The sequence below is a fragment of the Rhea americana genome, unplaced genomic scaffold (genome assembly GCF_003343005.1).
Source record: "Rhea americana isolate MKP2758 unplaced genomic scaffold, rheAme1 scaffold_48, whole genome shotgun sequence".
NCBI classification, from domain to species: domain Eukaryota; kingdom Metazoa; phylum Chordata; class Aves; order Rheiformes; family Rheidae; genus Rhea; species Rhea americana.
The window spans coordinates 1,268,848-1,295,378 of record NW_028186623.1 but is presented as its reverse complement, the minus strand read 5'-3'; the positions used below and the strand labels follow the sequence as shown (position 1 = coordinate 1,295,378).

At 49.5% G+C, this 26,531-nt stretch overlaps 1 protein-coding gene across 8 annotated transcripts; it reads left to right on the top strand.

Moving 5' to 3' along the window:
- The first annotated feature begins 6 nt into the window (after nucleotides 1-6).
- On the top strand, nucleotides 7-25,945 carry SNX19 (sorting nexin 19). 8 transcript variants are annotated; one of them, XR_014897247.1, is made up of 12 exons: nucleotides 38-1,324; nucleotides 1,739-1,877; nucleotides 2,564-2,664; nucleotides 3,362-3,481; nucleotides 3,721-3,851; nucleotides 5,720-5,816; nucleotides 6,096-6,282; nucleotides 8,245-8,374; nucleotides 20,124-20,242; nucleotides 20,641-20,787; nucleotides 20,889-21,028; nucleotides 22,150-22,234. XR_014897247.1 is itself a non-coding variant. In XM_085316787.1 (11 exons), the coding sequence occupies exons 1-11, from the start codon at nucleotides 116-118 to the stop codon at nucleotides 24,302-24,304; spliced, it is 2,523 nt and encodes an 840-aa protein (XP_085172913.1). In that variant the 5' UTR covers nucleotides 7-115; the 3' UTR covers nucleotides 24,305-25,945. The 8 variants fall into 8 exon arrangements, 2 of the variants coding, with proteins under 2 accessions (XP_085172913.1, XP_085172912.1); XR_014897242.1 differs by lacking the exon at nucleotides 20,124-20,242 and adding an exon at nucleotides 11,139-12,307; XR_014897243.1 differs by lacking the exons at nucleotides 20,124-20,242; nucleotides 22,150-22,234 and adding exons at nucleotides 11,139-12,307; nucleotides 21,322-21,481.
- Nucleotides 25,946-26,531: the final 586 nt, after the last annotated feature.

Here is a 26,531-nt window from a genome sequence, read left to right as displayed (position 1 = left end):
GCAGCTGGAGCGGGAGATCGCCGCCACCATCCGCAAGGTCGTCCGCGACTTCGTCTCCTCCTGGTACCGCGCCGTCAGCGGCGGCCGGGCCTTCGAGGCCGAGGTGGAGAAGGCCATGGCGGGCCTGGCGGCCGAGCTCAAGCGGCGGATGGAGCGGGTGGACCGCCGGGCCCTGGCCCGCCGCCTGCTCCTGCTCTGCGGCCACCACCTGCAGAGCTACCTGGGGGCCCGGCAGGCGCTGCGGGGCGCCGCCGAGGGCGGCCCCCAGCTGTGGCGGGAGTACGAGCGGCTGGCGGGCCCGCACCCGGCCCTCCGCAGCCCTGCGGCCGAGGTGGGCTACGCCCGGGCGGCCACCGAGCGGCTGCTGCGGGCCCTGGTGCCCCGGCCCCACCTGGAGACGCGGACGGGCCGCTTCGTGGTGGTGGAGCTGGTCACCTGCAACGTCCTGCTGCCCGCCCTCCGGAAGATGGCCGACCCCGACTGGATCAACCTGCTGCTGGTGGCGGCTTTCTCCAAGGCGGGCAGCAAAGCCGGGAAGCGACGCCGGGCCGGGGAGCCGCCCGCCCCGCAGCCCGATTGCTCATCTGTGGGGCAGGGTGTCCCCGAYGGGCCGCCTCCCTCCCCGCGGGCCCCTGAGCTCCCCCGGGGCCGGGTGGGGGAYGCCTGCGAGCACGGCACTCCACAGAAGAAGAAGGAGGAAGAGGAGGGCAAGGACCTGGCAAACGCGGACGGGAGGAAGGGCGGTGGCACGGCCGCACGGCCCCCTGTGCTGGGCTCCCTCTTCCCTTGCGAGGACTCGGCRCCGCCATCCCCTGCCGCCGAGCTGGATGTGGACGCGGAGCCACCAGCGCCCGCGTCGGCGGAGGAGCTCCTCGCCGACCTGCCGCAGGACGCCCTCACGGTGCTGGAGGCGCCGGGCGGCTCGGAGGATGGGAACCCGGACGAGGGCACGGCCCCCGGCCTGCCTCCCTCCTCCGCTACCGCGCAGGGCCTCTGCCCTAACATTCGTGTTGACCTAGCGGCGGGGAAGGAGGACGAGGGCTCAGCCTTCCTCCCTGCCCGCCCCGCTGTCCCCAGGAAGATCTTCTCGCAGAGGCCCTCCTGCCTGGGGAAGGAGCTGGGGGCCTCGGAGATGCCAGCACAGAGCCCCCTGGACCCCCTGCTCCCCTCTTCCCCCACGGCTTCTGTCAACACCTTCAGCTTTGAGCCCCTCAGCAGCCCCGAGGGGCCGGTGGTCATCCAGAACCTGCGGATAACTGGTACCATCACTGCCAGAGAGCACAGTGGGACCGGCTTCCACCCCTACACCCTCTACACCATCAAGGTAAGTCCTCCCCGCCTTGTCGGGCAGTTGTGGGCTAGGGAGCATGGGTTGGTGCTTAGAAATGAGTATTTCTTTGTGCTGTGTGTATGGCTTGGCTTTTTTTTTTTTTTTTTTTGGGGGCTGGCAGTGGGGAAACCTTGTTTGAGATGGTTTCCACCATGGGATTTCAGGTACAGGATAGTGGTTCCCTCTTGACTGAGGGCTGTGTGGGGTTGGCTGCATTCCCTTCCTCTGTGAAGGACTCCTSTGCTGTGCAGTCCCCCGTCCTTAGGAAAGGATCAATCTGAGAGATGCCCTGAGTTTGCTGGATGGGACTGCTGTGGGGTCTGGGGATTGTGGGGCTGATGTGAACCACAGCGTGTCAGGATCGTTTTGGAGTATGTAAGGACTAATAACTCATCTCTTTCTCCTCAGTATGAGACGGCACTGGAGGGCGAGGGTGCTGGCAGCCTTCAGCAAATGGCCTACCACACCGTGAACCGCCGTTACCGGGAGTTCCTGAACCTCCAGACCAGACTGGAGGAGAAAGCAGAGCTCCGCAAGTTCCTGAAAAGTTAGTGTTTGAATAGCTTTTCTGCAAAAGAACTCCTTTCTMTCCTTAATGCAGCCTGTGCCTGTTTCTGTTGCTTGCTTTAATAGGTATCCTCATACAGAAGTATGAGTCCTCTGGATGTAGAGGGACCTGGATACAGTGAGCTAAAAGAAAGCTTTGCCCTTCATGGGAAGGAGGAAYGGGATTAAGGATTTCCTGTTCTTGAAGTATCCTGCCCTGCCTCTGCAGGCCTGGATGCTGGGCTGTTTGTGCTGGTGTTCGTGTGTCTGCTGTTTTGGACTGAAATGGCTAGGGGAAGAATTTCTCATGAGCAGCARAATTTTAGTGCTTCAAAACTTATCCTGGCTCCCATTCAGATTGCAAAGTTTGCTTTTGCAGTTTTGTAGCTTTACCAGTGAACAAAAMACCAGAACACTTTTATTCGCAATTGTTTAGTTTGCGTACGAGTAGAATAAGAAGYGTGGAACATAAGTGTTTTCTTAAAAAAGGAAACCGATGATTCTTCTAAYACTCCTGTGTAAGTCATTGGATTTTGTATCTAAATCCGAAGATTTTTTTTGATAGATCTGCTTTTTGGGATGGAAGATAGTTTTAGTGAAAATTTTGGGGCTATTTGTCTGAATGCTGTGGAGTCTGTGCTGGTGTGTTTTTTTTCAAGTTTGATTATGGGTATATTTCATTTGAAGATATCAAAGGCCCAAAGAAACTGTTCCCGGATCTCCCATTTGGAAATATGGACAGCGATAAGGTGGAAGCCAGAAAAAGTCTCCTAGAGTCTTTTTTGAAGGTGAGATACCTGTTGATGTACCTGTGTGGCAGCCGCCACCTCCTCTGGCKGCTGACTTGAGTCTTCAAGCTCCTTTCCTTAGGTGGAGTGGTCAGATCAATGCTGATCAGTTAGAASTGAGGACTTAGAGCTGGGCTCTTGTGCTGACTGCTGTTGTTTTTATTAAACTCTAGTCTTTCAAAAATTTTTAACAGCTGCTGGACTGATTTTTTTTATTTTTTTATTTTATTTTTATTTTTTTTAYTATTACTGGAGAAAATGCAAATACAAAATACCTGCTTCCCCCCACACTGTCTTTATTTGTTCCATGTGGGTATATAACAGCCCTGTTTTGTGTTAGAGAGGAGGGGCCGTGTGAAGACATGCTACAGCAGATGCCATTTCATGGCCTGTGGGCCTGCATGAGAGCTCCTGGGTAGACAGAACTTTTGGAGATTGTAGCATATTGTTGAGGATCAGAAATCTGTGGCAGGCAACAGAGATAGCATAGAAATAGTTTATATATATATATATGTGTGTATATATATATGCAGCAAGGTCATGAGCTGATAGCTATAGCTTTCTGAGAGGTGGCAAGCAGTCACATGGGACAGCTCTGTACCCACAGTGGAACACATCAAGTCTTTCACCTGTGCTTTATATAAGCAAACTGAGAAGTTGCCTCAGAAAAGACCTAAAGCTATGTCTTTCCTTGCAGCAATTGTGTGCCGTCCCTGAGATCGCAAACAGCGAGGAGGTGCAGGAGTTCCTCGCCCTGAACACTGATGCCAGGATCGCATTTGTCAAGAAGCCTTTTGTTGTCTCCAGGATAGACAAGGTAGGCAAGCGGGGAATTAGTTATAGGTACCTAAATACTGTATTGCTGAGCTAGAAAGGCAAAAAGCTAGTGAGAGTCAGAACCTGTCCCACAGAACTTGAGGTTTTTGCTGGAAAATAGGAATGCAAAGTGGGAGAGTGCAGGTCTGGTAACTATTAATTTRTACTCAGACTTCCCCAATAATTGACACTGCTTTTTTTTCTTTTTTTTTTTTTCTTTCTTTTTTTTTTTTTTTGCAGATAGTTGTCAATGCTATTGTGGATACCCTGAAGACTGCGTTCCCCAGGTCAGAGCCCCAGAGCCCCACGGAGGATCTCAGCGAGTCAGAAGTGGATGGAAAGTCTCAGACAGATGGGAAGAAGGCTAACAAGTAAGGGCTGTTCCACAGCTTGCCTCATGCTTTATGCAGAATGTGCACTCTATAAATAAACTGACTCTAACATGGAAGTATTGACCTGGTGCTTTAGATGTGGTGAGTAACACATTGCTGTCATACTTCAGCTGCATTGCTTTCTCTTTCAAAAGCTGAGGAAGGGTACTCCTATTTAGATACGAGATTTTCCAGGAGCACTCTGGTTTTTTTACAGCAGTCAGTACTGAAGGTTGTTTTGCTTGTGCGTTTCTTTCTGAGGCAGCTGTGAGGTGGTGGCATTTGCCAGCAAACATGCTGTTGCTCCTGGAGAATTGCTTTCTAGCCTTAAAACATGTGTACAACCTGTATGTGTGGTGAGTCACTGCAAGATGTAGCTGTAAGTTGGATGGCATTGGGCTGCTGTGGAGAACAATTATTCTGTGCATAGCACTTCAGGGCAGATTTCAAAATGCTCAGAAAAGAACATGTAGTGCTCCAGTTAATTTTACTTGTGTTGTCTATCTGAGGGTTTACTTCTGCTTTTCTCATGTGCTTTGCATAGTAGCCTGTCACTTTTGCCAGCAGACATTTGAATACTTATTTAGGAATAGTGGTTAAGGTCATTGCACATAAGTTGCTCTGCAGATGTTTGATGTTTCATCAAATCATAAAGTCAGTAAGGTTGGAAGGGACCTCTGGAGATCATCTAGTCCAACCCCCCGGCTCAAGCAGGGTCACCTAGAGCATGTTAGGCAGGGTTGCATCCAGGCGGGCTTTGAATATCTCCAGAGAAGGAGACTCCACAGCCTCTCTGGTCAACCTGTTCCAGTGCTCTGGCACTCTCACAGGGAAGAAATTCCTCCCCGTATTCAGGAGGAACTTCCTGTGGTTCAGTTTTTGCCCGTTTCCTCTTGTCCTGTCGCATGGGACAACTGAAAAGAGTTTGTTCCCATGCCCTTGACACTCTCCCTTCAGGTACTTRCAGACATTGGTAAGATCCCCCTCAGTTTGGTGTTGCTCACAGTGACAAGCCCTATTGGGCTCATCAATGATTGTTCCTTTACAGAAAAAGGAAAAGTTTCTGCRTAAGTGTGGCTTTTACCAGAAAAGCAATGTTTTGCTAAAGAAGCTGCTTTGGACAAAGGGGGGGGGGGAAGGAAAGACAAACCAAAAAAGTACAGATTTTGAAGAGACTTGGCTGAAAAGGACATTCCTTAGTGATAAACAGACGTTTTTACAACTTGTSTATTTGTCCCAAAATTTAAAACGCCCTTTCTCTGTGTGTGTACATGTACTGAGAACTGGATTTCACAATTTTGCTGTGTGCTTCATCTTGGAGCCTTTTGTGAACGTTTTCCTGTTTATGCTCACATGGTCACACCTTGCTGAACAGATATGCCTAGATCTGCATATAGGCCTATACCTAACGTATCTGTAGAAGAAGGCACGCATGTKTGGTGGATAATGGAAGGCCTTGAAAGGCCAGTGTTCGAGAACGTAGTTGAGACAAGCGAGCTTAGGTTTTCGTTGCAGTGTTTTGTAGCCAGCTCTGTCATCCTGYGGGCAGATGCTTTTTTAAAAAGACCAACCCTAAACCACTCTTCAGAGAATCATAGAATGGTTGAGTTTGGAAGGAACCTCTGGAGATGACTGAGTCCAACCCCCCTGCTCAAGCAGGGTCACCTAGAGCATGTTAGGCTAGGTTGCATCCAAATGGGTTTTGAGTATCTCCAGGGAAGGAGACTCTACAACCTCTCTGGGCAASCTGTTTCAGTGCTCTGTCACTCTCAGCGACACTCTGTCACTCTCAGCCAATCTTAGCTGAGGCTGGGGAGCTCATCACTTGGAGCTTATAGAGAAAACTGTGCTGTCTCTCTCCTCTTCAGGTCCAGGCTGAGGTTCCCATCCAGTAAAATCACTCCTGTGCTGAACGYGGGTGAAGCACATGACAGGATCCTGTACTCTCTGAGAGAGGGCAGCACGGTAAGTTCAGATCCTTCTGGAATTCTGACCATTGTCCTRTTCCAGTGCTGGCTTGAAGTAATGCAGGTGCACAAGGATTGTGGCCCTAGTGTTTGCTGTGGTGCCAGCTCTTTGAAGGCAGACTGTGAGCAGTCCTAGCTGTGCTGTYGGGTAGAGTGAGATGCAAACCAGGGAGGGTGGTGGCAGCAGGAGGGCCGTCTGGATAGTGGGGACCTCACAGGTCTGTTCAGCTCTGACTGTTTAGCCCTTGACACTAAAACACTGYTGTTGCTTCTGCAGGTCTCTGGCACCCTGTCATTGGCTGGTATGGAGTCCTTCATTCAGAAGCAGGAGAAGCTGCTGGAGGCAGTGCCCAGCGTTGCCCGTGAAGGCGAGGGAGGCAAAGAAGCCAAGGAGTTCTGCATGCACCAGGAAACAGATATGCCGGGCCCATCACAGCAGGAGATGCATCTGGACACGGGTGCTGGTGAGCTCTGTATTAGTGCTTCACCCTTTCTCCCCCAGTGTTAACAGAGTTGGCTCTGCAGCTACTCGCTGCCAAGATCTGCGTGCTCCACTTGCACGGTCTTCAGCGTGGGGACCTGGTCTCCTGCCTGTYGCATCTTTGTTAACAAGAAAGCGAATGGAATATCTCATATCCTGTCGAGAGACTGCTCTGGACTGTATTGCTATTGGAAGCACTTGGGTCTTGAGCACGCAGCTCAGCTGAGTTGCTGTAGGTCTACACTTCAGTGTACTCGGAATAGTTCTTGCAAAAATACATTTCTTAAGGACAAGTTCCCTAAAACGCTAATGTAAAATTAAGCCTGTGGAAACTCAAGAATGGCCAAATTGCATTTTCTAGGCAATCTCAAGTCAACCTTAATGCGTGTATAMGCTGTAAAAGTATCTTTCTGAGTTAAAAAGCTCGTATGAAACTGCTGGGAATAGTGAATCTGTAGTCCCAGTTGAAGGACTGGTGTTCCCTTTCTGATTGTAGGTCCCCTCTYTGAAGCACAGAGGTGCTACAGCCTCTCAGAGCAGTTCAACATTATTTTGAACATGAGCAAAAACATGTTGTTTAAATTTTGTTCKTAGGAACAGCTGAACTGTATCAGCTGGAGCTTTCCAAAAATTTAATTCTAATGGTTCRGTTTGGCAAACGGACTGAAAGCATGGGCTTGTGACAGGATGAGTCTGGTATTTTGAAATTTAGCCCATGCTACCAGCTTTGYGTATAACTTTCAAAGATGTTTTCATGGTTGTTTTAGGCTGCTGGGGAACGGGGCTAGGATCTGTGGTCAGTGCTCTGTACAAAGTACAAGAGATGCAGGCTGAGTTAGCTGGGCTCGCATGGAAATTTGACATAAATGATGTCAAATGCCTGCAGGTCTGTGAGCCTCAGATCTGAGACAGGGCGGACTGCTCTGGCGGGATAAGGGGAGTGAATGTCTGGGAAACAGCTTGCTAAAGGCAACCGGGATCCTGTATCTGCTTACTGGGTGACCTCTTGGGAGAGGCTGGCCAGCCGCTCTCTGAGGAAGGGGACTTGGATGCATGCTACAAGGCACTGTCTTCCACTGCTGTGTTGTACGTTGATCGGCCAGTTTTGCATACCTCATATGCTTTGGGGCCAAGCAGCGCGTAAGCCGCTCCCTAGCAAGAACATGCCTGAGGATCGGAGAGTTGTTTTGCTGTCCCAGGTCTGCATCACCAGGGGTATGCGGGCGTGTATGTGAGTTTGTCTTAGCCGACGCGTCTGCTTTGTTGAGATGTGGTTTATCTGTCTGTTGAGACCTGGGTCTGCCACACGATGGCAGCCTGCAGACACCAACCAGAGCCTAGCTCCTGGAAAACTTGATTTTGAAGAAGGGAAAGGTGCTTGCCTTTCCACCTGTTCTGGGTGTACCRCCATCCTCCTGCATGAACTGGGGTTAGAAAGTCCCTAGTTTTAAAGTGTTGTCACTCGCTCCTGTTAACCCAAGTTTAGGGAAGTGGAGGCTTCCAAACTTTTCATCAGAGCTGAAAGCTGATGCGCGTCTCAGCAGACCAGAGGCAGTAAGCTAAGTCWGGCAGCTGTTGAGCCGAGCACTGTTTAAGTCTTCTCCTGGCACCTGTTGTGCCCAGAGCTGGGGTGCAGCTGTGCAGCATCCAAGGAAAGCTGTGCTTGGAGCAGSCATGGTCTGGGCTAGTGTGCCTTTTGGTAGGGCTGCTTAGATTAAAGTAGAAATGGGAGTGAGCTGTCTGGGGGAGCGGGATGCCCTGCGGTCCGCAGTGGCTGTGCTGTAGCAGGGCATTTGCGTGCAGCATGGGGCATTAGGTCAGGGAGAAGAGCACCACTCAGGCCACTGGGGGGAAAAAAAAAGCGAGTCTGTGGTGATGCTTTCCACCAGATCTGCCCAGGCTCTGAGCTGGTGTCCTCATCTGACCCTCTTCCTCCTCCTGGCAGACTCTGAGACAGCTTTGGCTGACCTGGCCATGGACTTGCTGCGTTTGCTTCTGATGGATCACTGGAGCTGGCTATGCACAGAGAACATGCAGAAGGTCTTTGACCTGCTTTTTGGGACCCTCATTGAAAGGTAAGGCCTCAGCAACCAACCTCAGGGCTCTGGCATTTCCTTCAGTACCAGGGGCAACCATAGTGCCATGCCCCTATACCTTGTCTTGGGAGATGACCTCTAGTACTGGCTGAGTGGGACACTGTTGAAATTTGCTGTTTGATAGCTTCTCAGAGATGACCTTTCAAGATGACCTGTACCCCTTTTTTATGGGAATAGCTTTAAGGAAAGTAAGGCTAGATGTGGTCAGCACACCACTTGAAACGGAGTTACAGTATGAAATGGAGCTCTTGACTGAAAGCACATAAATCCCGTTGGTCAAATCAAACAAGATTTTTTTGAGTATGTCACGTATCTAGAGTGAACATCTTGGAGACTTGCAGTGGAGACTGYTTTCCTTGTGAGCAGCAATGTAAATTGAGTGGGCAGCTTCCCACCCTTTAATAACAAGGGAAAGGTAGGAATCAGCTGTGGGAATGGGAGGCTGCTTATCTCAGTAAAAGAACAAACATGAGCAGCTCCTTGGCTCTCTGAGGGAGTCACAAATGATTTTCTGTTGGTTTTGCAGAGTGGTAGRGACAGGGCAGATGCCACATTCTGCCGAACAGGGCTCCTCTGTGCTCTTGATTGCTCCCTGCATAGGGACTTGGCTTATTCCTTCTACAAAAGCGGAATAAGCAGGCATAGGAAYAGCAACTTGTCAAGTAACCAGCTGGAGTGCTATCTCCCAGGGCCTTTGCTCACAAACGTATCCCTTTTCTGGTCTGCAGTGGGCCGGTAGTGCCTGTACATTGGGCAGTGACTCTTAGGTATGTTAGGGTAGGACTTCCTTTCGAGGTGATRTGTATTTGCCAAGCTTTTCTGAGGCCTATGCCCCTATGTGGTAAGGCAGCAGTCGAAGACATGGAAGCAGAGAGCATTCCTGTCTTCTCATATAGGTCAGTGACTATCACTGAGGATATGGTCCTGTAGAGTAAATGGAAAACTCTTCTGGTCGGGCTGAAGCTAGGGGGAGCCTCAGAGCAGTGTATGTCCTGCTCCTGCCCCTTCCTTCTGTAGCAGACATTCCCCAAGCCTGGGGTCCAAGTGTGCAGGGCAGCCTTGTAACTGAGGTGGTAATTTCAGCTGCCCTCAGCAGAGGTTGCTGAAGTGCTTTGAGCTCGGGGGCTGTTGGCAGTTACTCTAAAGTCTGTTTCTTTGGGTGGGAGGAGGTGGATGTTGCTCCCATTTCTCCAAAATGGGCTCTTATATCTCGGGGAATGAACTGGAACCTAATCCCTATGTGTAAGCATAGAGGTATGAGGCCTTGAGCATGCACGTCATCACCTGCTAATAAGCTGAGTCCTGGTCACCCAGGGAGGCTGCAGCACCAACACGTGACTTTGGTATTTTCCACTAGAGAAGCTGTCATATACACAGCGCTTGTTTGGCTGCGTAAGGTGGAGGATCTTTGGAAGCTGGAGCGGCGTGAGGATGAATCTGTCTCTAGCTGCTCTGCATCAAAGGGTCTGGATCAACCTGAACGTGTTGCAAGCAAACCTTTTGGCTGGAGTTTGCTTTGGGAGGTCCCGGGACTTTGTGGTGTTGTGGTCATGATTGCCCGCAGGGTACAAATGGCTCCTTTCAGTTAGCCCTGTCTCCCTAGGGCTGTATGTGTCCATGTTAAAAATCCATGTTTTGGCAGTGACTTGGTCGTGTTCTGGGACAGATGCGCAGTTAGAAGCAGGGGAAGGAGTGGCACAATGTCAAGTAACCCACTGCCAGGAAGGCAGTGTTGCTCATGAACTACTGCACTGAACACTTACTTTYCTTCCCCGATTCTGCTGCTGTAATCTCCACCCCAACCCAGGAGGCCATGTTTGGGACTGTTTTATCTCCTCTCTKGGAACAGTGTTAGGGTGGAGATGGAGGTGATTGAGGGTGACAGGCTGTATTAGTGGTCCAGGAAACCTGTACAGAGGGCTGGGGGTCAGCAGATGTTTGTTTTTTCTGCTTATGTAAAGAAAAGTGTGATCTGGTACGAGAGTAAAGCTCACTTAAGGTGCCCAAGATGGACTTTCAGAACCGGGATGTAGATATCTCTGTTTGTAGTTGAGGTGAATTAAGAATGGGGGGCTCTGTGCCTGCTTGCAGTGGTGCTCTGTCCCTTCCTGTGGTACCTGARCCATGCAGAAGGGTGACTGAGACTTCTTGCATCTGTAGCTGACCCAGGTGGGTGTTTTACTGTCCAAGTAAAAGGCCTGAGCAGATACAGAGGTCKCTGGCTCAGACCTGCTGCCAGCTGCCTGTCCAGGGATACAGCCGTGATTTGGTGGCATTTCTTTTCCATTTAAGTATTTGCAATTTGATCGCTGCTAGGCCAGACGTGGCACAGCCCTGGCATTCTGGCTGGCACTGCGTCTGGGAACTTGGTGCAGGTGGAGAAAATACCAGAAGCTGTTTTGGGAACATGAGCTATTTGGGGCACTGTTGCTCCTGCCTGTGAGAAGAGGCTGACAAGCACAGGAGCAGTAGTGGACTYGCATCCTGTTTCCAACTGTGACCAGTTGCAAAGTGCAAGCAGGAGTCATTCCTTCTCTATTCCTGCTAGTGTCTAGGTCATGTGGTGGCTGGTGGGAAAGGAGGTGTCCTAGCAGTGTTTTGGGTGTCAGGAAGGGGGYTGCTGCTGGAAACTCCTCTTCCAGCTTCTTTGGTGAGGCATGCTGCTGTCACTATAGCCTTTTTGCTGCTGCTTCTCTGGGCATTTCTATTGCTGCAGCGAGCACAGAAAATTGCATCTTTGCAGAAGACATATGGCGAACAGTGTAYGGACGCATCTGCCCTCGTTCGTGCCTCATTCGAGAGCAGCAAAATGGAATGATGTGGAGAACAAGATGGGACTTTTCCAGAGAGCCAATTCCCTTTCCCTGGGGGACTTTCTCCGTTGGGCTTCCGGTGGCCACAGCATGCCCTGCCGCTTCCCCTGTGGAGACATCAAGTGATCGATGTTGCCTTGCTGTTGCTGATCAGTGAGACCTCCCCAGCCTGCTCCATTTGCTGTTCCTTGCAGGAAGTATCCCACCACACTCCTCTCTCCTCTTTTCTATGTAGCTGAAATAGTTAGAGCTGGGGCCAGGCGTTATCCGTCTCCCCGGCTGTCAGCTTGATGGCAGCGGGGAGGCCGGGGAGAGGAAGGCTGTATGACCGAAAAAGGTATTGTTAAGTAAMAGGGAGGACGCGTGCATGTCTGTGTCCGCGCAGCGCTCATCCCATTATGTAACAGGGAGTGATCCTTTTTTGGAGCTGAAAGGAGAAGCGAGGGGAGGGGAGGTGGAGGGGCTGGGAGGCTCGCTGGAAGTGGGGACGACCCTGGGGCCAGGAAAAAAATTCCAGCAGCCTCTCCGCACGCTGGGTCTGTGCCTGTAAACAAACAAACCCTGCTGTCCCAGTCCAGTTCCACACCCCTCTGCTATCTGACTGTCTTTGCTCCCTCGCACTGGGAAAGAAGAGCCCCCCCCCCAGCAAGGAAGGGGGAGCGCTGCAGTGGGAGCCTGTTTGTGATGGGGAGTAGATGGGGCTATTCTGGGCTCTGGGGGTGTTTGGCGAAAGAGCTGAAAGCATTCAGGGAATTCAAGTGCTTTTTAGAGCCTGTGAGTCAATGTGATGATAAAAATATGAGGCAAGCACTTGAACCACGCCGTGGCTGTGACCCTGTGCCCTGCCCTCAATCTGTCCCCAGTGGCATGCTGGTCACTAGGTCAGGGGTCTGTGACTGCCACAACGAGCCCAGGGCAGCCATGGAGCTGGGGACACGGCCGCGAGGTACCAGCTCACCTTGCCATGGTGGTTGGTGGTGGAGGAGCTAGCCTTCTACTTTGATTTTTTCCAGTCTGTCTGACAGATGCAGAGTGAGGTGATGCTGGGGAGCTCCCTGGGGAGCCCGGAGCCACTTTCTGGAGCTGTCTGAAGAGCAAGGTGTGCGAGATGCCAAGTTGCTCCAGTCACCAGAGTCCCTGGAGCAAGCAGCTGCCTTTGGCAAGTTGTAAATGGAGGTGAGGCAGCTTGTGGGGCTTGGCCRTGGTAACGCAGCAAAGCTGCTGCAGGGACAGCTGTGCCTGAAGGCCCTGCAGCACCTGCTCCTCTGGCTTCTTTCTCTCATGCCCCTGCAGCCCCTCAGGGGATCTGTCCTCATGCTCACTGCCTGCCCTCCAGCCGATCTGTCCAGCCTCTGGGCATGACAGAGGGCTAGCACTGGCCATATACTACTAGCTTTAGCCGCCTGGCATGTGATATTTTGTTCTTTTTCTGTRTTAGACTTTCTTCTGGGCTGGAAGAGCCTTAGCTTCATCCTGAACCACATCTGYTTCCAAGTGCAAGACTCTGGAGGGGAGCCCAAACTTGAATCCCAGGATCCTGGGGCTRGACCTGGGAGGATTTTTAGAGGCTGGTCTAGATCTGAATGCTTTCCTTGGGCTCTAGTGCTAGCTTTGTGCAGCGTAGCTCCTTGAGCAGGCCACTTCACCAGCCCTTCCCATGCGCTGCAAGAGAAGGACACTTTAATGCAAGGCACCTCATGCCAAGAGACGATGTCTTGTCACATCCTGGCTGTCTGTGCCTGGTAACCTAAGTGGGACAGAGTGCGGTGTCCATGCTGGGGCTCAGGAGTGCATGTGTGTGTGTGTAAGGAGAGCGTGTGGGTCTGTGCAGGCAGCTTTGGTGTTGTGTTCTGCCAAGGTTCGTAGGGGACACGGAGCAGGAGCTAAAATAAATGCAAAGCATCCCTGCCTTACCCAGGAGCTCAGCTTTTCTTGGCTCACTGTTCACCTCAGGTCACTCTCATGCTCCTCCAGACTTCGGCTCTTGTCTCATTCCTCAGGGACGCGCAATGTTAGATTGGAACTAGCTATGAATTTATTAGGCTTTGGATAAATATTTTTGCCAGGTCTTGGTCTAGAAATTAATAACTTGGAGGTTTAGAAATTAATAACTCCTGGGAGTGGAGCGGGACATAACGCAGCTGGGGGCTTACCGCCCTGCGTGCCCAGCAGCCCTGCAGTCCGCTTTGCATGCCCAGCGCGGTCTGTGCTTGCCAAAGGAGCATCGTGTGCCCTTGTAGGCACGAGGGGGAGCTGCTGGCTCTTGCTGGCGGTTTATGGTTAAGAAGGCCCCTGTGAAGGTGGGTTGGGTGTTGCAGCTTAGGGAGTTGTGAACGTGGGTCGGAGACCTGCATGCTTAAAGCCTTCCTTGCTCAATCCAAATGCCGCARCTTCTGCCAGGAGCTGGAGCTTGTGGAGTGGTGGGTTTCAGAATTTGTTACTCTCCAGTGTTGTCTTCCTCTTTCAGCGCACCTCCAACAAGAGACACGAGGTCGGGGAGAGCAGGATGTGTCTCCCTGCCCCTATCGCACTGCCTGGCTCCTTGTGGGGAGAGTCGGAGAGTCCCTGCTGCCTTCCCTGGCCCTGGAGCAGCCTCAGAGCTGGTCACAACAGAGGTTGCTCCCTGTGGTTGCATTGTCAGCAGTGGGACCTCCCATCTCTGCAACCATTGCAGTGCTACTGCCTCCTTTTCTTCCTTTCCTGGCTCCTCTTCCCATCAGGATTTGTCCTCCCCCTGCCCCTGCTTTTGCTTCATTGTGTGCTTTGGGGGGTGGGGGGGTATGGTTCAGCGATGCAGCTGGTTTAATTAGCCCTCCTGCTGTGGGCTTGCTTGGCTTGCTGCCACCTCTATCCCCAGTGAATGAGAACATGCTTGGGCCATCATTTACATCATAGCAGCAGGGGATAGGAGGAGATGGCATGGGGACAGGCTGAGCACAGTGCCRGAGAGCAGTAGCCCCATGGTAGTGGTGCTCCTCTCGTGAGCTGATGTCCATCTCCTTTGTTTGGCAAGGTTCTGAGTTGCAAGTTGGTGTGACAGGGTGGCAAGGGGTGCTTTATAGGTGAGCCTGGAGTCCCTACAGCAGTCCAGAACACCTGTGTGTGAAGAAGCAGCAGCTTTCTGCCTCTTGTCCCTTCTTCAGCAGGGCACTGCCAGAGGCATGGGACAGAGCTGGAATTGTCATCTGAGATGGATCCTGGGACTGTTGACCCTGGGTGCTACCCTGGGCTGCTGTCACCTTTGTGCTTCCCCCTTGGCCTGGGGACTGCATGCTGGAGTGTGATGTCAGGCAAGGTGTCATGGGCACTTGTGCAACTCTGGTGTGAGTCAAGGAGCTCATAGCTTCAGGGAGTTGCTTGTTTGAATTTTGCTCTGTTTTTTTCTCTCGGTCCTTCTTGATCTCTGTGCCAAAGGAGCTGGCAAAAACAAGGACCCTTGGCAGCCTCCTTGGCCCTCTTGACTTTAAAGYGCCACTGGCGTGTAATGTTGCCTGACACTCTTAAACGTCCATGAGTAAACCTGCCTGCTCCTGCAACCGTGGGAGCTCTGGGAACATGCTGCCTGTGGCAAGCAACTCTGCCCTCCCAGAGCAGGTGGGAGCTGTGTCCAGCTGCAGAGATGGTAGGTTAGGCCTCATCTTGGTGCTGTATCGCACTGAGGATTGGTGTAAAGCTGTGCTGTGTACGTATACCAGGCTCGTGTTGCCCTGTACTTGCTAACAGCAGTAGGGTTGTGTCCTTAGGAAGGACRTGGCTGTGCTTGGGCAGGTGTTTGCTGCAGAGATAAGTCCAGAGGCTCTTCTTTCCCGTTATCTCTGAAAAAGACATTAAAGCTGAGTGCCAGCTAGTGCAGCTTGTGCTCTTCAGGAGCCAAGAGGAGCCGGGAAGGTTCAAGCTAAAGCTGTTCCCAGYGCTCTGGTTCCCACTTTACTTTGGCTTTGTAGCTGGCAGGTTGTACTGCTCTGAACTTCAGGCAGCACCTCCAAGTTTTGCTGGCAGAAGGAAGCTGCCAAAGCTGCAGTGTCAGTGCAGTTAAAGCAGCTAAATCTACTCGCTGGGCTGGCTTCTCCCCCGGGGAGCTGATTCGGGCATGCTTGGTAAAGACTCTGCCCCACGCATGAAGGAGCGTGCTGGCAAGCCCGAGTGCGTGGCAGCGAGGTCCAGCCTCTCCTGCGGTGGTGCAAGTGCATGCACCAGCCTGCGAGCCAGGARGAGAGATTCTATATAGTGAAACCAACCTTAGGGCATCTTCCTCCTTTTCTCCGGGTTTGGTTGTTTTTGTTGCATCTGTTAGGAGCAGCAGAAATTGTGGGCCTGTGGTATGTCAGCAGAAGTGGTCTTCGGGACTCAGTGTGTGTAAAGTAAATAAAAATCAGCTTGGATATGGGCCTTGATTCAGTTGTCTCCAAGCACCTGGAAATTTTGGATCCCACTCTGAATCTCTGTCCCAAACAATTTTTTTTCCTCTTCTAGAAGCGGCGTTCTTTCAAAAGCAGCCACTAGAATGAAGCGAGCACTCTGTGCTTCGATAACGATTGCAACATTATTTTAACTGCCTCTCTTTCTTTTGACTCTATTTCAGTGATCAGATGCGCGCCAACTTCTCTCCCAGATTAAAAAGAAAAGTAACTTTTTATTCCAAATAGAGAAGACAAAGGGGAAAAGGGTTGAGAGGAAATAATGTTTCTTTGTTGGTTTTAGTTTCTTCAGGTTTGTGAAGGGTTAATGGTGTTTTTATGTATTTTGATACTGAAGTGGGCTAATGAAGCAATCTGCTCTGAGCAGGACCTGGCTGAGACAGCGTGGCCTCTCCCTGGGGCACCGCTGAGAGCTTAATTGGCTCAATAAATACTTGATGAAGATGTTATCGAAAGCTGAGATGCTTTGTTAAAAATCAAGGATTTGGGGGAATGACTTTTTCTTTTTTTTTAACATGCATCTTTCTCCCCCTTCTCTGTGCCCCATGGTGTTCCAGGGGGATTTAACTCAATGTAAAAACAAAGCAGAGTAGTTTGAGCAATTCACTGTAGGGAAAAAGATGTTAGAGCTAGAGCCCTGTGTATTTATGAGATTTCTGTTTGTCAGGTGTGTTTTGGAGAGAGCAGCATGTGCAGCAGCAGCTTGGAGCGATGCCCCCTGAGCTGAGCATCGCCCCTCGTCCTTAGGCGATGCTGGCACAGGCAAGCCCACGAAGTTGGGGAAAAAGACCTGGCAGATGCAAATGCTACTTAAGTGAGCACCCTGCTGCTCAGTCGGTTTCGCGCTTCTTGTGGTGTAACTGCCCTTGGTGGAGCCCGGTGTGCTGCCTTCGGGAGGCACGAAGCTGGCGAGACACTCTGTTCGAGGGGAAGGCACTCAGCCTCGAGCCACGGGGCTGCTGCCGCGCTGGTCAAACACTTCACTGCTGTGTACTCGGGCAGGGGTACAGAACGCCTTGTTCGTGGCATATACAATTGTAAACTTTTTATAGGGCAGTGGGAAAGGAACATTTCCAGTAAGGCAAGAGGATAGTTTACTTTTTGCGTGTGTATCTCTGGCCAGGAGTTTAAAAGGATGCTTCTTCATATTCCTTGATTTATGGAGAGCTTTTTTCCCTTTTCTTTTTTTTCCCATTTCCTTTCTCCACAAAGAGCTTACCAATGGCCTGGACAAGTGCGGATTTGCTCTAAAGGTGTTTGAGCCAAGCATGCCAGCACGGAGCTGCATGTGTTTCTGCTGGCCCTCTGCAGAGAAGGTGAATGCATGCTCTAGTAGCAGGTGCTGAAGGCCGAGCCTGAGGGTCGAAGACCTCCAGTTGTATTTYTCCATTCTTCTAACTGCCTGCTGCAGCTGGTTCTTTGCTTTATAGCTTTTGCTTAGAAATGTTTAACAGTCAAAGCGCTGAAATGTTGCTCTAAGCCCTTGAGTATTGGTATTTCTGCATTTTGAGGTGCAATTTGGGAGGCAATTACTAGGAAGGGAGGGATCGTCTACTGATTTCAATACCACTCTTGAGTTCGTAAGAAGTGTATACTTAAATGAGTTTTGCGTTTCCAGGTGTTGACGTTTTATTAAACTTTTCACTACCTTGGTCTCGCAAGCTGTCTTTGACTTTCCAGTTAGCAGTGCTGTGTTAACCCTGTTAGGGAAAGAGAGGGTGAAGTCGCTGTGAGAAGAAAGCCTTAGGTGTTGAGGTTGGCTTGCTACTGCTATGCACAGATGATGTATAGTTGTATGTATTTATGTAATTTAATTATGTATTGTGTGTATGTATTTAGGCAGCTGAAGTCAATTAGTAAAGATTCTCCAATATTTTTCTTCTTTCTAAGGTAGCCTCCAGTTCGTGCTTACCTGAATCCTTAAAAGCACAGTTGTTTTGGGTCTTGATCACGATCAGCATTAGAAAATTTTCTGACTATCTAACCAAACCATCATTCTTTTCAAATGAACGAGGCAGTTCTCATCCTAACCCTCACAGACAAGAAGAGCAGAGGTTTGCCAGCTTCTAGTAGCTCTTTACAAATTTGAATGCTGTCACATCTGTCTGTCCGTTCCYGTTCTTTGCATCTGCAAGTAAACCTGCTGGTCCACTTAAGTCTCCAGCTTGCAGGAGCCAGGTAAACTTGGATCTGCACACATTTTTTTACTGCTGTTGACCCTTAGTCTGCTTTTACCATAGGCTGTTCCATATTAGCAGCCCACGTTGTTTTAGGTGGCAGAAGAGGGCCAAGGTATGTACCACCTATGCCTTGTTTCTCATTGCCAGGACACTGCTGCTGTTCTCATCTTCTGGGGCCCCTTCAGCTGACCTTGGAGTTCCAGCTTAAGCCACGGCATTAAATCGGCTCTTTTTAGCAGCCGTTTCATTCCTCTATCGGCAGCTATTTCAAACAGAGGACCCTTACGGCATGGGCAAGTTATGTACCTCCAGACGAGCGGCCAGGGCCTCGTAGCCTCTGCAGTCTGCCCTTCTGCGTGGGGCATTATCGCAGCATCTGAATGTCTGAGTCCAGGAGGTCAGTTTCTATCTATTTCCGGTCTCTGCTGATGTGTAAGGAGATGGTTCAATGATAGGTTTGTTTTTCTTCCTTTCTTATTAAGGCTGTTTCTTCATGAAATACCAGAGCAGAAATAACAACTTATCAGCCATCCGAAAAAAGCTGTGTCTATTTGTGTTTCTTAAAGGATTCGTTTCTACCTGGGAGTCAGGAGGTGTGTGTGTTGGATGTGTATATGTATCTAAAGTGCTTGGTCCTTTAATACTACAAAAAGTGATCTGTGAATCAGGTGCTGGTGAAGGTCGACTTTGGACCCATGCGTATTTGAAGTTCCTGCACAAGAGATGTGAACTGTCTGTGTGATCCAGCACTRGTGCAGACTTAGTGCAGCAGCTCTGCTTATACAAGGCCATTTTGCCATAGAAATCTGGGTTTGAATTGGGTAAGATTTTTCTGTTTTTTTGAAAAAAGACCCTCCTTAAACTGCAGCTACAGTTGTCAGAACAAAGGAATTTTTTTGCTCTTTGCCCTGTAACCGTTGTTTGTGTGTGCACTTCTTTCTCACACAAATGTAGTGTGCATCCCTGAAAACAGATATTCACAGTGGTTTAAGCAGGAGCAGGTTCAGAGCGCTGTGGGAGCGCTAGCCGATGGGAGTAAGGAAGAAAATTCTGCGTGAACRGGTCGCTGTGTGTTGATGTTTTCTCTCAGATCTTCTGAGAGAAACAGCCACTTTTCCAGGGAGGATGCTGAGCTAGGTGGAGCCATCTGACTCTTCCTCTCTTYCCAGGGAAGATTAGGATATTAGGAGAGGTCCGCACATTGTAAACACATTGATGCACATGGGCAAAAGGGAACCTTGAGCCCAGTACCTTAGTTGTCCTTCCTTCCGTCACCCAGCTTTGGTCTTCCTTTCTTCTTGTCTATTTACTGTGTAGTGACTTCTTGTGTGTCCTGTGGTTTTGAGTTCCTTCCTTCCTTCCTTCCTGGCAGTGGAGTTAGCGTTACCCGTAAAATACATAGAGTGTGAATATTCTGTGCTCTGAGCATCTTGCCTATAGGTAAGTCAGCTTCTTCTCAGGAGCTTGCACAGAGCTGTAGCCTGCATTGGTGCAGGGGGAGCACAACAGGTTGGTTTGTTCTTGGGTCCTGTAGTTTCTTCCCCAGACTGGAAGACAGGAAGCTGAAGAGTCCCGAACTGACTAAACAAATCCCTCAGCTGTGTTGTGCAATTGCCGGAATGAAGACCTGTGAGCACTTGCGTGTCTGGACATGTGATAAATTTTATAGGTGTTACTTTTAGGCCTTGTTGCCTGGTTTTGGGGATTTTATGAAAATAACTGAGATAAAAATGGGCAAGTTGTTTGTATTGGGCCTTCCAACATCCATCACTTCTCAGTCCTCTTTTGAGCTGTCTGGAAATGTGTGTAGTCTTTAAGTTCAACTCTCACTCTTAGCACTATTTGTTTAGAATTTTACCATTTTAGGAGCCTTACAAGAAAAAACAAGTTTGTTCTTTGCTTTTTGCAACCYTTTGAAGGATGGTAAATGACACTTGGTGAGATTAATGTGTAAGTCAGTATTCAACACGATATCCCTAGGTGCAGTCTTGTATTGTTTGCAGCTCTGTCCCAAGTCTCTGAGCTTCTGTTGCCTGCCAGACACTTTCTCAATTAGCAAACAGATTGTATTTGAAAGCATTTTAATGAAAGTTCTTGTCCCTAGAGGAGCCACAGTTTAACACCTTGATAAGTTGGTTGGGGATGGCTGGAGGGTTTAACACAATCTACTAGCAAGATTTTTCAAGATCTCTGCAAGATTTTCTAAGATCTCTGCTCATAGCTAGAGATAAAAACTCATCTAAACCGTTGTATTTCAAATGTGGCTTTTTCTGAGACGAGACAACATTGAGACACTTYTGCGCTTTAATATTGGCAGAAATTATGCTTTTGCTTTCCGGCACGGTTTCCTACCCAACGTGTGTACTTGCAGTCCCTGGTGAGGCTAAGTGTGAAGACCACATCTCTCCATCTCCAGCATTGTTTCTAATATTGCACGTGAGTACCAGGAACATTTATCAGTGCTGCAGTGACACCTTGACCTCAGAGATTTTACAGGCCTTACTGCTGCAATGCACCAAGGCTGGGTTCATGTTTTTGAGCCGTCTTTGCTTTTGCAGCTRGTCTGGACATGCTTTTTAGAAAGTGCCTAAAAGCTTGCAGTTAGGCATCTTGTTTTGGGCTAACAAAGGGAGAGGTGTATTGCAGCCCTATCCCCTGATGATGGCAACTTGATGGTTTTTTTCCCCGGGTTACCTTAGGTGTTTCTATTCCTGATGCTCTGCTTGTGATGCCCCAGTTGCGTGGGGGAAAGAAGACCCTGGCCCGAATGCCTAGCCTGAGAAGAATGCAGACAGTCTGGCAGAGCGCAGGTTAAATAAAGTTTGCCTTGGCAGGGCCCATGCTCTTGGATGTACTGTGAGCTGCCGGGGCGTAGTGGTGACGGAATTGCAAGCACGAACGCCAGCTGCCAAGTGGAACGGGTCTCTTGGCCCTGCTCGTGGACTCTTCTCCTCAGGGGCTCTTGAAATATTGGCGAAACTGTAAGCTTTCTCCCTTAGCCCAACCCAGGCCAAGGCTCCTCTCTTTGCTGTGGAGCCTCCCACGGAACTGAGGTCCTGTGAGGCTATCTGTTCCCCAGCAGCAGGGTGGCCTGGCTCTGTCAATGTGCGGTCAAGTCCTGGTCCTACTGAAGTCAATGGATGCCCTCCTATTCAGCTCGGTGGCATCAGATATTTGGCCGTTGACCTTCTTGTCGTTCTGGGAGCAGGCTTTTAGGTGGTGGTGAGTTTTGACTGACAGCTATGGCTTTYGCTATTATACGGGGAAGTGATTTARCATCTTGGAAAGAGGGTCTGCATGATTGATTTAGAAACCTTCCCTGGCCAACTTGGGTGGTGGTGACAAATCTTCCCCACGTGGACTGCAAACGTCTCCAAGCCCTTATGTGGAGTGGCATTCCTGTGGCTGCGACGWCGGGATTTGCAGGTTGTTACCGTATAAAGGGCACAGTCTTGGCCCAGCAGGAGGGCCAGCAAGCAGTTTTATTGGCAGGTACATAACTTTCCTTTTAATAGATGTGCAGAACAGGGCTTTGGATGGGAGCTGTGATGATTTCGTTGCCTGCCACTGGTGGACAGAGCAGAGCTGGACAGCAGGGAAGCAAGGAGCTGAGAGGAGTGCAAAGCAGCAGGATATTCATGCCTTGCCATCCTGGGASTGTGATTGTTTTTTTCTTTTTTTTTCTTTTTTGCCTTGTCTCTAAGCGAAGCATGGTTGACTTCCCTTCCTGCAGCAGAGGAGCCCCATCAGGAGAGCACTGGCTGGCAGGCTATGTTGATTCATGTCCTTGCAGTCAATCATGGGGGCCATTGTAGAGTTAAAGCACCCGGTTTGGAGCAAGGAGAGCACTGGTTGGCAGGCTATGTTGATTCATGTCCTTGCAGTCAATCATGGGCGGCCGTTGTAGAGTTAAAGCACCAGGTTTGGAGCAAGGAGCTCTGCGWCTCCTAGCTGTGCCTCAGCTCTTGTCTGACTGTATGAGACCATTAGGACTATGTCACTTAAGAAATTAAGGCTAGTCATATCCTTTAGGTAGGTTGCATCTAGGGGCCAGTTACTCCTTTGATTACCAGCAGGTAGCAGGGAGATGAGGCTTTTCATGGCTCTTGCTTTTCCTCTGTAATTTTGTATGTGTTTGTCTGCAAGATGGGGGAATTTTACCTATTCCTGATACACAGGGAAGTTTGAGTAATACTTGTGAAAATGTTTGATGTACATGCTTGAAAATTCCATATTAACCTACCTAGCAAGCTGATTCTCCTCTAGAGTTTTTGATGACAGGATAGCTCCTGAGCTAGTAGCAACTCTGGCTTTGTCTGACCTTTCTGTCTCTGTGCCCACAGATGGTTAGAAGTCCAGGTGGTCAACCTGACCTGTACCCAGCGTTGGGTTCAATACCTCCAGTTGCTGCAGGAATCCATCTGGCCTGGAGGAGTTCTGCCAGCAGTGCCTAAACCAGTCAGGACACAGGAGCAGAAGAAAGCAGCAGCAGAGCAAGCCTTGCAGGGTTTGATGGGACTCTTACCTGGTAAGTGTGTCSTAGAGACTTGTCAGCTGCTCTTGAGAAAGGAGCAAGACAGAAGCTGGGGAACCCTCCAAAGTGTTGTCATCTCTGGAAATTGGGTTACAAATGGTGATGGAACCTGCTTGTGCCAAGACACTGGAAAATATTTGTGACTTTGGGGATCTGAATCATCTATATGACGCTTCCTTTAGCAAAAGCCGCAGAGTTCGCCAGTTCTTCAGACTGTTTGCATAAGCACTCGGGGAGCAGCATAGCTCTGAGGGAGGTTCACAGAATGACAGATTGGTTGAGGTTCAGAGTCACAGAATAGTTGAGGTTAGAAGGGACCTCTGGAGATCATCTAATTGGACCCACCTGCTCAAGCAGGGTCACCTTGTTAACTTGTGGTCCACCAGGACTCCCAGATCCTTCTCTGCAGAGCTGCTTTCCAAGTTAACTCCCAACCTGTACCGGGCATAGTGTTATTTCTCCCTAGGTGCAGGACCCTGCACTTTCCTTTGTTGAAAGGATGGATATTTAGGTGGTTCCAAGATACAGGCTGCTACATGTTCTGTGGTTTAGTGCTGACAGTTCAGCTAGTGGTGCTGTTTCTGGTGAGCCATACTCTTAACAAGGCAGGGCTCAGGAAGGCCAATGCCATGCTGTGTTTTCATCTGCTGCAAAAGGTACCATTACTGAGAAGAGTTAGAAAGCAAGCCTTTGGCCACTTGCTGTAAAAATGAGAGGGTGGCTTTTCCATTGACTGAAATAGCTAGCCTAGCTGCATTGGGTTTCCCTCTGCTGAAGTTTGACATGGGGGACCTTTGAATTAAAGCAGCTGCTGCCTAATTCATATGAGTGTAGTTGGAACTTTAATTCTTTGCTGTAGCATAAGGGGCCCTTWCTATGCCTTTGGGAGGAAAAAGTGCTACTTGCGTATGCCCTTCCAGGCTGCAACTCTTATGTTCAGTTTTGTACCTGACTGTTCTCTCATGTGGCAATGTGGGGCATGAGGTACCTTGGACTCAAGAGTACTGTCATAAGCGTCTAGTGTGCCTCCACTGAGAGAAGGTTGACCGAAGTCAACCTTTCTTTACTGCAGTGGAAATGTACTGTTTCTAAAAGTTTGTCTCTGTTAACAGAAGTAATCCAAGAAATCTTGGGAACTAGTAAATGTCGCCTGAGCTGGAACCTGGTACTGGAGTCACTTGGTCAGCCTGTCATAAACAGGTATGTCTGACTACAGGTAAAGCCTTTGCAATGAGGTCTGTAAGCTATGCTCAGGCTATGCTGTGACAGATTCACACTACCAGGATCTTGGCACAAAATATATCTGGGTAATTTTTCTAGGGTATCTGAGGTGCTGCTTATCAACATGCGTGTTCAGGACATCAGGTGGTCTAGATACTCTTGACCCAGTCATGTTAACTACGTTATTTGGACTGCTGAGGCTGTAGATATCACAGGAGGAAAGAAAACCAAATCCTGATTTGATTCATTCTTTTTTTTCAGAGCGCCTTAGATATGTGTAGAGATGTGTAGATGGTTGTTATTTTTTGAAAGCAGTAGGTTTTTTGATCAACTAGAGAAATACCTGTGCCACCTCACTCCAGGAGATGCATTTATACCTGCCATGCTGCTCAGCAGCTTCAAACACCTGCTGGTTTTGCAGGGGGAAAAACCTGAACTATACTGTGAAATGATTCTTCTAGGGCATGGGATCTTTTGTTTGGCCATCCCCTGATGGCAGTCAGGATACCTCTTCCTTGCCTAAGTTTTGGCGTCTGTGTTTCCAGAGCTGATCTCCCAGCTTTGCTGCACCCTGACCCGCCTAAGCTTTCTCTTCTCTCCATTTCAGGCACCTGGTTTTCTGCCTCTTGGACATTCTGCTGGAGTTCTTGGTCCTGAAGGACTCCAGCGATGAGCTTGAGACAACAGCTATTGCGCCCTCTGCCTCTAGCAGCCTGGAGAAAGCAAGCGTGTCAGCACATTAACCAGGGCCGATGCAGCCAATAGCGATGGAGAGGAGAAGCCGTGGGCATAGGATGATTGATCTCTTTTCAGCATTTGCTGAACCTGTCTGGGAGCTTCTTGTAAAGAATTTCTCCAACCTGTGCTAAATGAGGCTTTTTCCAGGCTTCTCTGTTTTGCCTGTGTGATAGATTAAAGCCAGTGTCAGTGGCTGGAGATGTTTTCCTGCCATATAGTGCCTGTTCCATTGCTGATGTGATGGAGAGCCTGGATGGAAGATGCCTGACTTCTGCTGAGCTGGAGAGTCTGAGAAGGGACCTGCAGGCTGACCACAAACTTCCTTTGGATGTTGTTTCCATGTCCTGTGTGTCTAGAATATCCCRAACAGATAAAAGTTGATGGCACGTAAGCTTTGCTGCTGTGCCCTCAAGCTCCATCTGGCACTAACATRCAGAGAAATGATATGGCAATGTCTTCATGGAAGGTTTCTCCAGGACAGGTGAAGAGAGAACCAAATGCTGTCCTTGCTTCCTCTAAGCAGCCTGCCATGTGCCTGTCTTGTTCCCTGTGTTTTACCAGAAGGAAAGTGAGGAAAAAATGGAGCAAGATGATGTAATAGTAGCCTAAAGTCAGAGTTGGGAATCCATCCTCCTGCCCAGCTACCTGGCAAGTCTAAAGGGATGCAGGAGTCAAAGCTGCTATCCTGTCTCAGGGACATGAATGAGTTTACTTCCACAGTTACTGCTCAAATGTGGTATTGTTCTGGTATTTTTTGGTGCCTGAACAGAGGGGGGCATACAGGGTAAACTGGTCTGGAAAACAGGACTGTCCTCAGGCTTAAAGAGAAATAGCAGCTTAACTGGACTTAATTGTCCTGTKTTTTGCCTACTGAGCCATGTTTTAGTCTCAGAAGCCCTCTCCTGGAAGGCATGGCAGAAAATAAGCTGGCCCATATGTGATACATGGCAAGTGAAAATTGGCTCCCATGCAAAAGCACTTGTTACAACAAGCTCTTGGAGAGATGTGAACACCTCTGAGCCCATGAGGAGTATCTCATGGGCAGACTGTGGGTAGGACCACCACACTTGATTTGAAAGCGCCACCTTAGTTCTGCTGTTGATTGCTATCTCACCATGCTTTCATTTGCTATGCCTGCTGCTATAACGGTTGTGTACAGAGTGCTCTAGAAAGCTTGTATGGTCACGCCATCTAGTGCAGAATGGCATGTCTGTATGATGTGTAAGAATACCCAAGATTTCAGTGGTTTTGCAAGCTTACATTGCCTAGCTGTCAAATACGTGGCAGAGCAGATGGACAAGGAGAATATGCGCCAACAGATCTGTTTGTATTACTTCCACGGTACGGATCGTCAAACTGACTGGTACTGGACTTTACTGCTCACCGCTTCCTGGCATTTGCTACAGGTGAAGGCACTTCAGAAGACCCAGCAAGAGAAGCGTGCAGTATCACAGCTAGTTTTGATGCTACAGTACAAAATGGTGCAGTTCATACAGCTTGCTGTTCTGTTGAGYTGGAACTGGATACTCAGCAGTGTGTTGGGAGAGAAGGCTGTGTACCTCAATATGTGTGCTGTTGAGAGCACAGGCTCTGCTCTTTCCAGAGGCAGCTGCTTAATAATGAACACGTGTGTGTGCTTCTTCGTGCTTCTGTTGTTTGTGTATGATGTGTCGTAAATAGTGGGAAGGGTTAGATTACTGCCAGCAAGTATATTTTTAGGGAGCTACAAGGACATCCCAAGACCTGGCAGAATCCAGTGAAATGAAGCAAAGCAGTCTTTACCAGAGCAACTTCTCAGCAATGGCTCTTCTGAGAGAGTAGACWTGCCTCCTGCTTGGAAAAGGGGAGAGCATGTGTGTTGAATAGTTTAAGAGCAGATCAGGCAAAGTACTAGAGAATGTTTTATATGGSTTAATCTCAGATGGCCAAGGAGTAGGCTGTAAGGCAGGGCTCCCATATGTCCGTAAGTGCAACATCAACGTAGAGCCCCTACTCTACCCTCTCTTAGAATACTAGCCTCCTGTTTTCTTTCTTTTTCCTGCAACTTAAATTTGTCACTTGTCCTGACAGGAGTGGGAGACCRAGGAGGAAAAGGAGCAATCAGCTGGGCACTGCACAGCAAAGCCCTGTATTGTGGTTGATCGCTTCCCAGATGTTCTTGGTGTGCTTGCTTGCAATTGCTTCCTCGTTGACTTTATGGTTTTGAAGGCCAGAGATTGTAGTTTATCACTG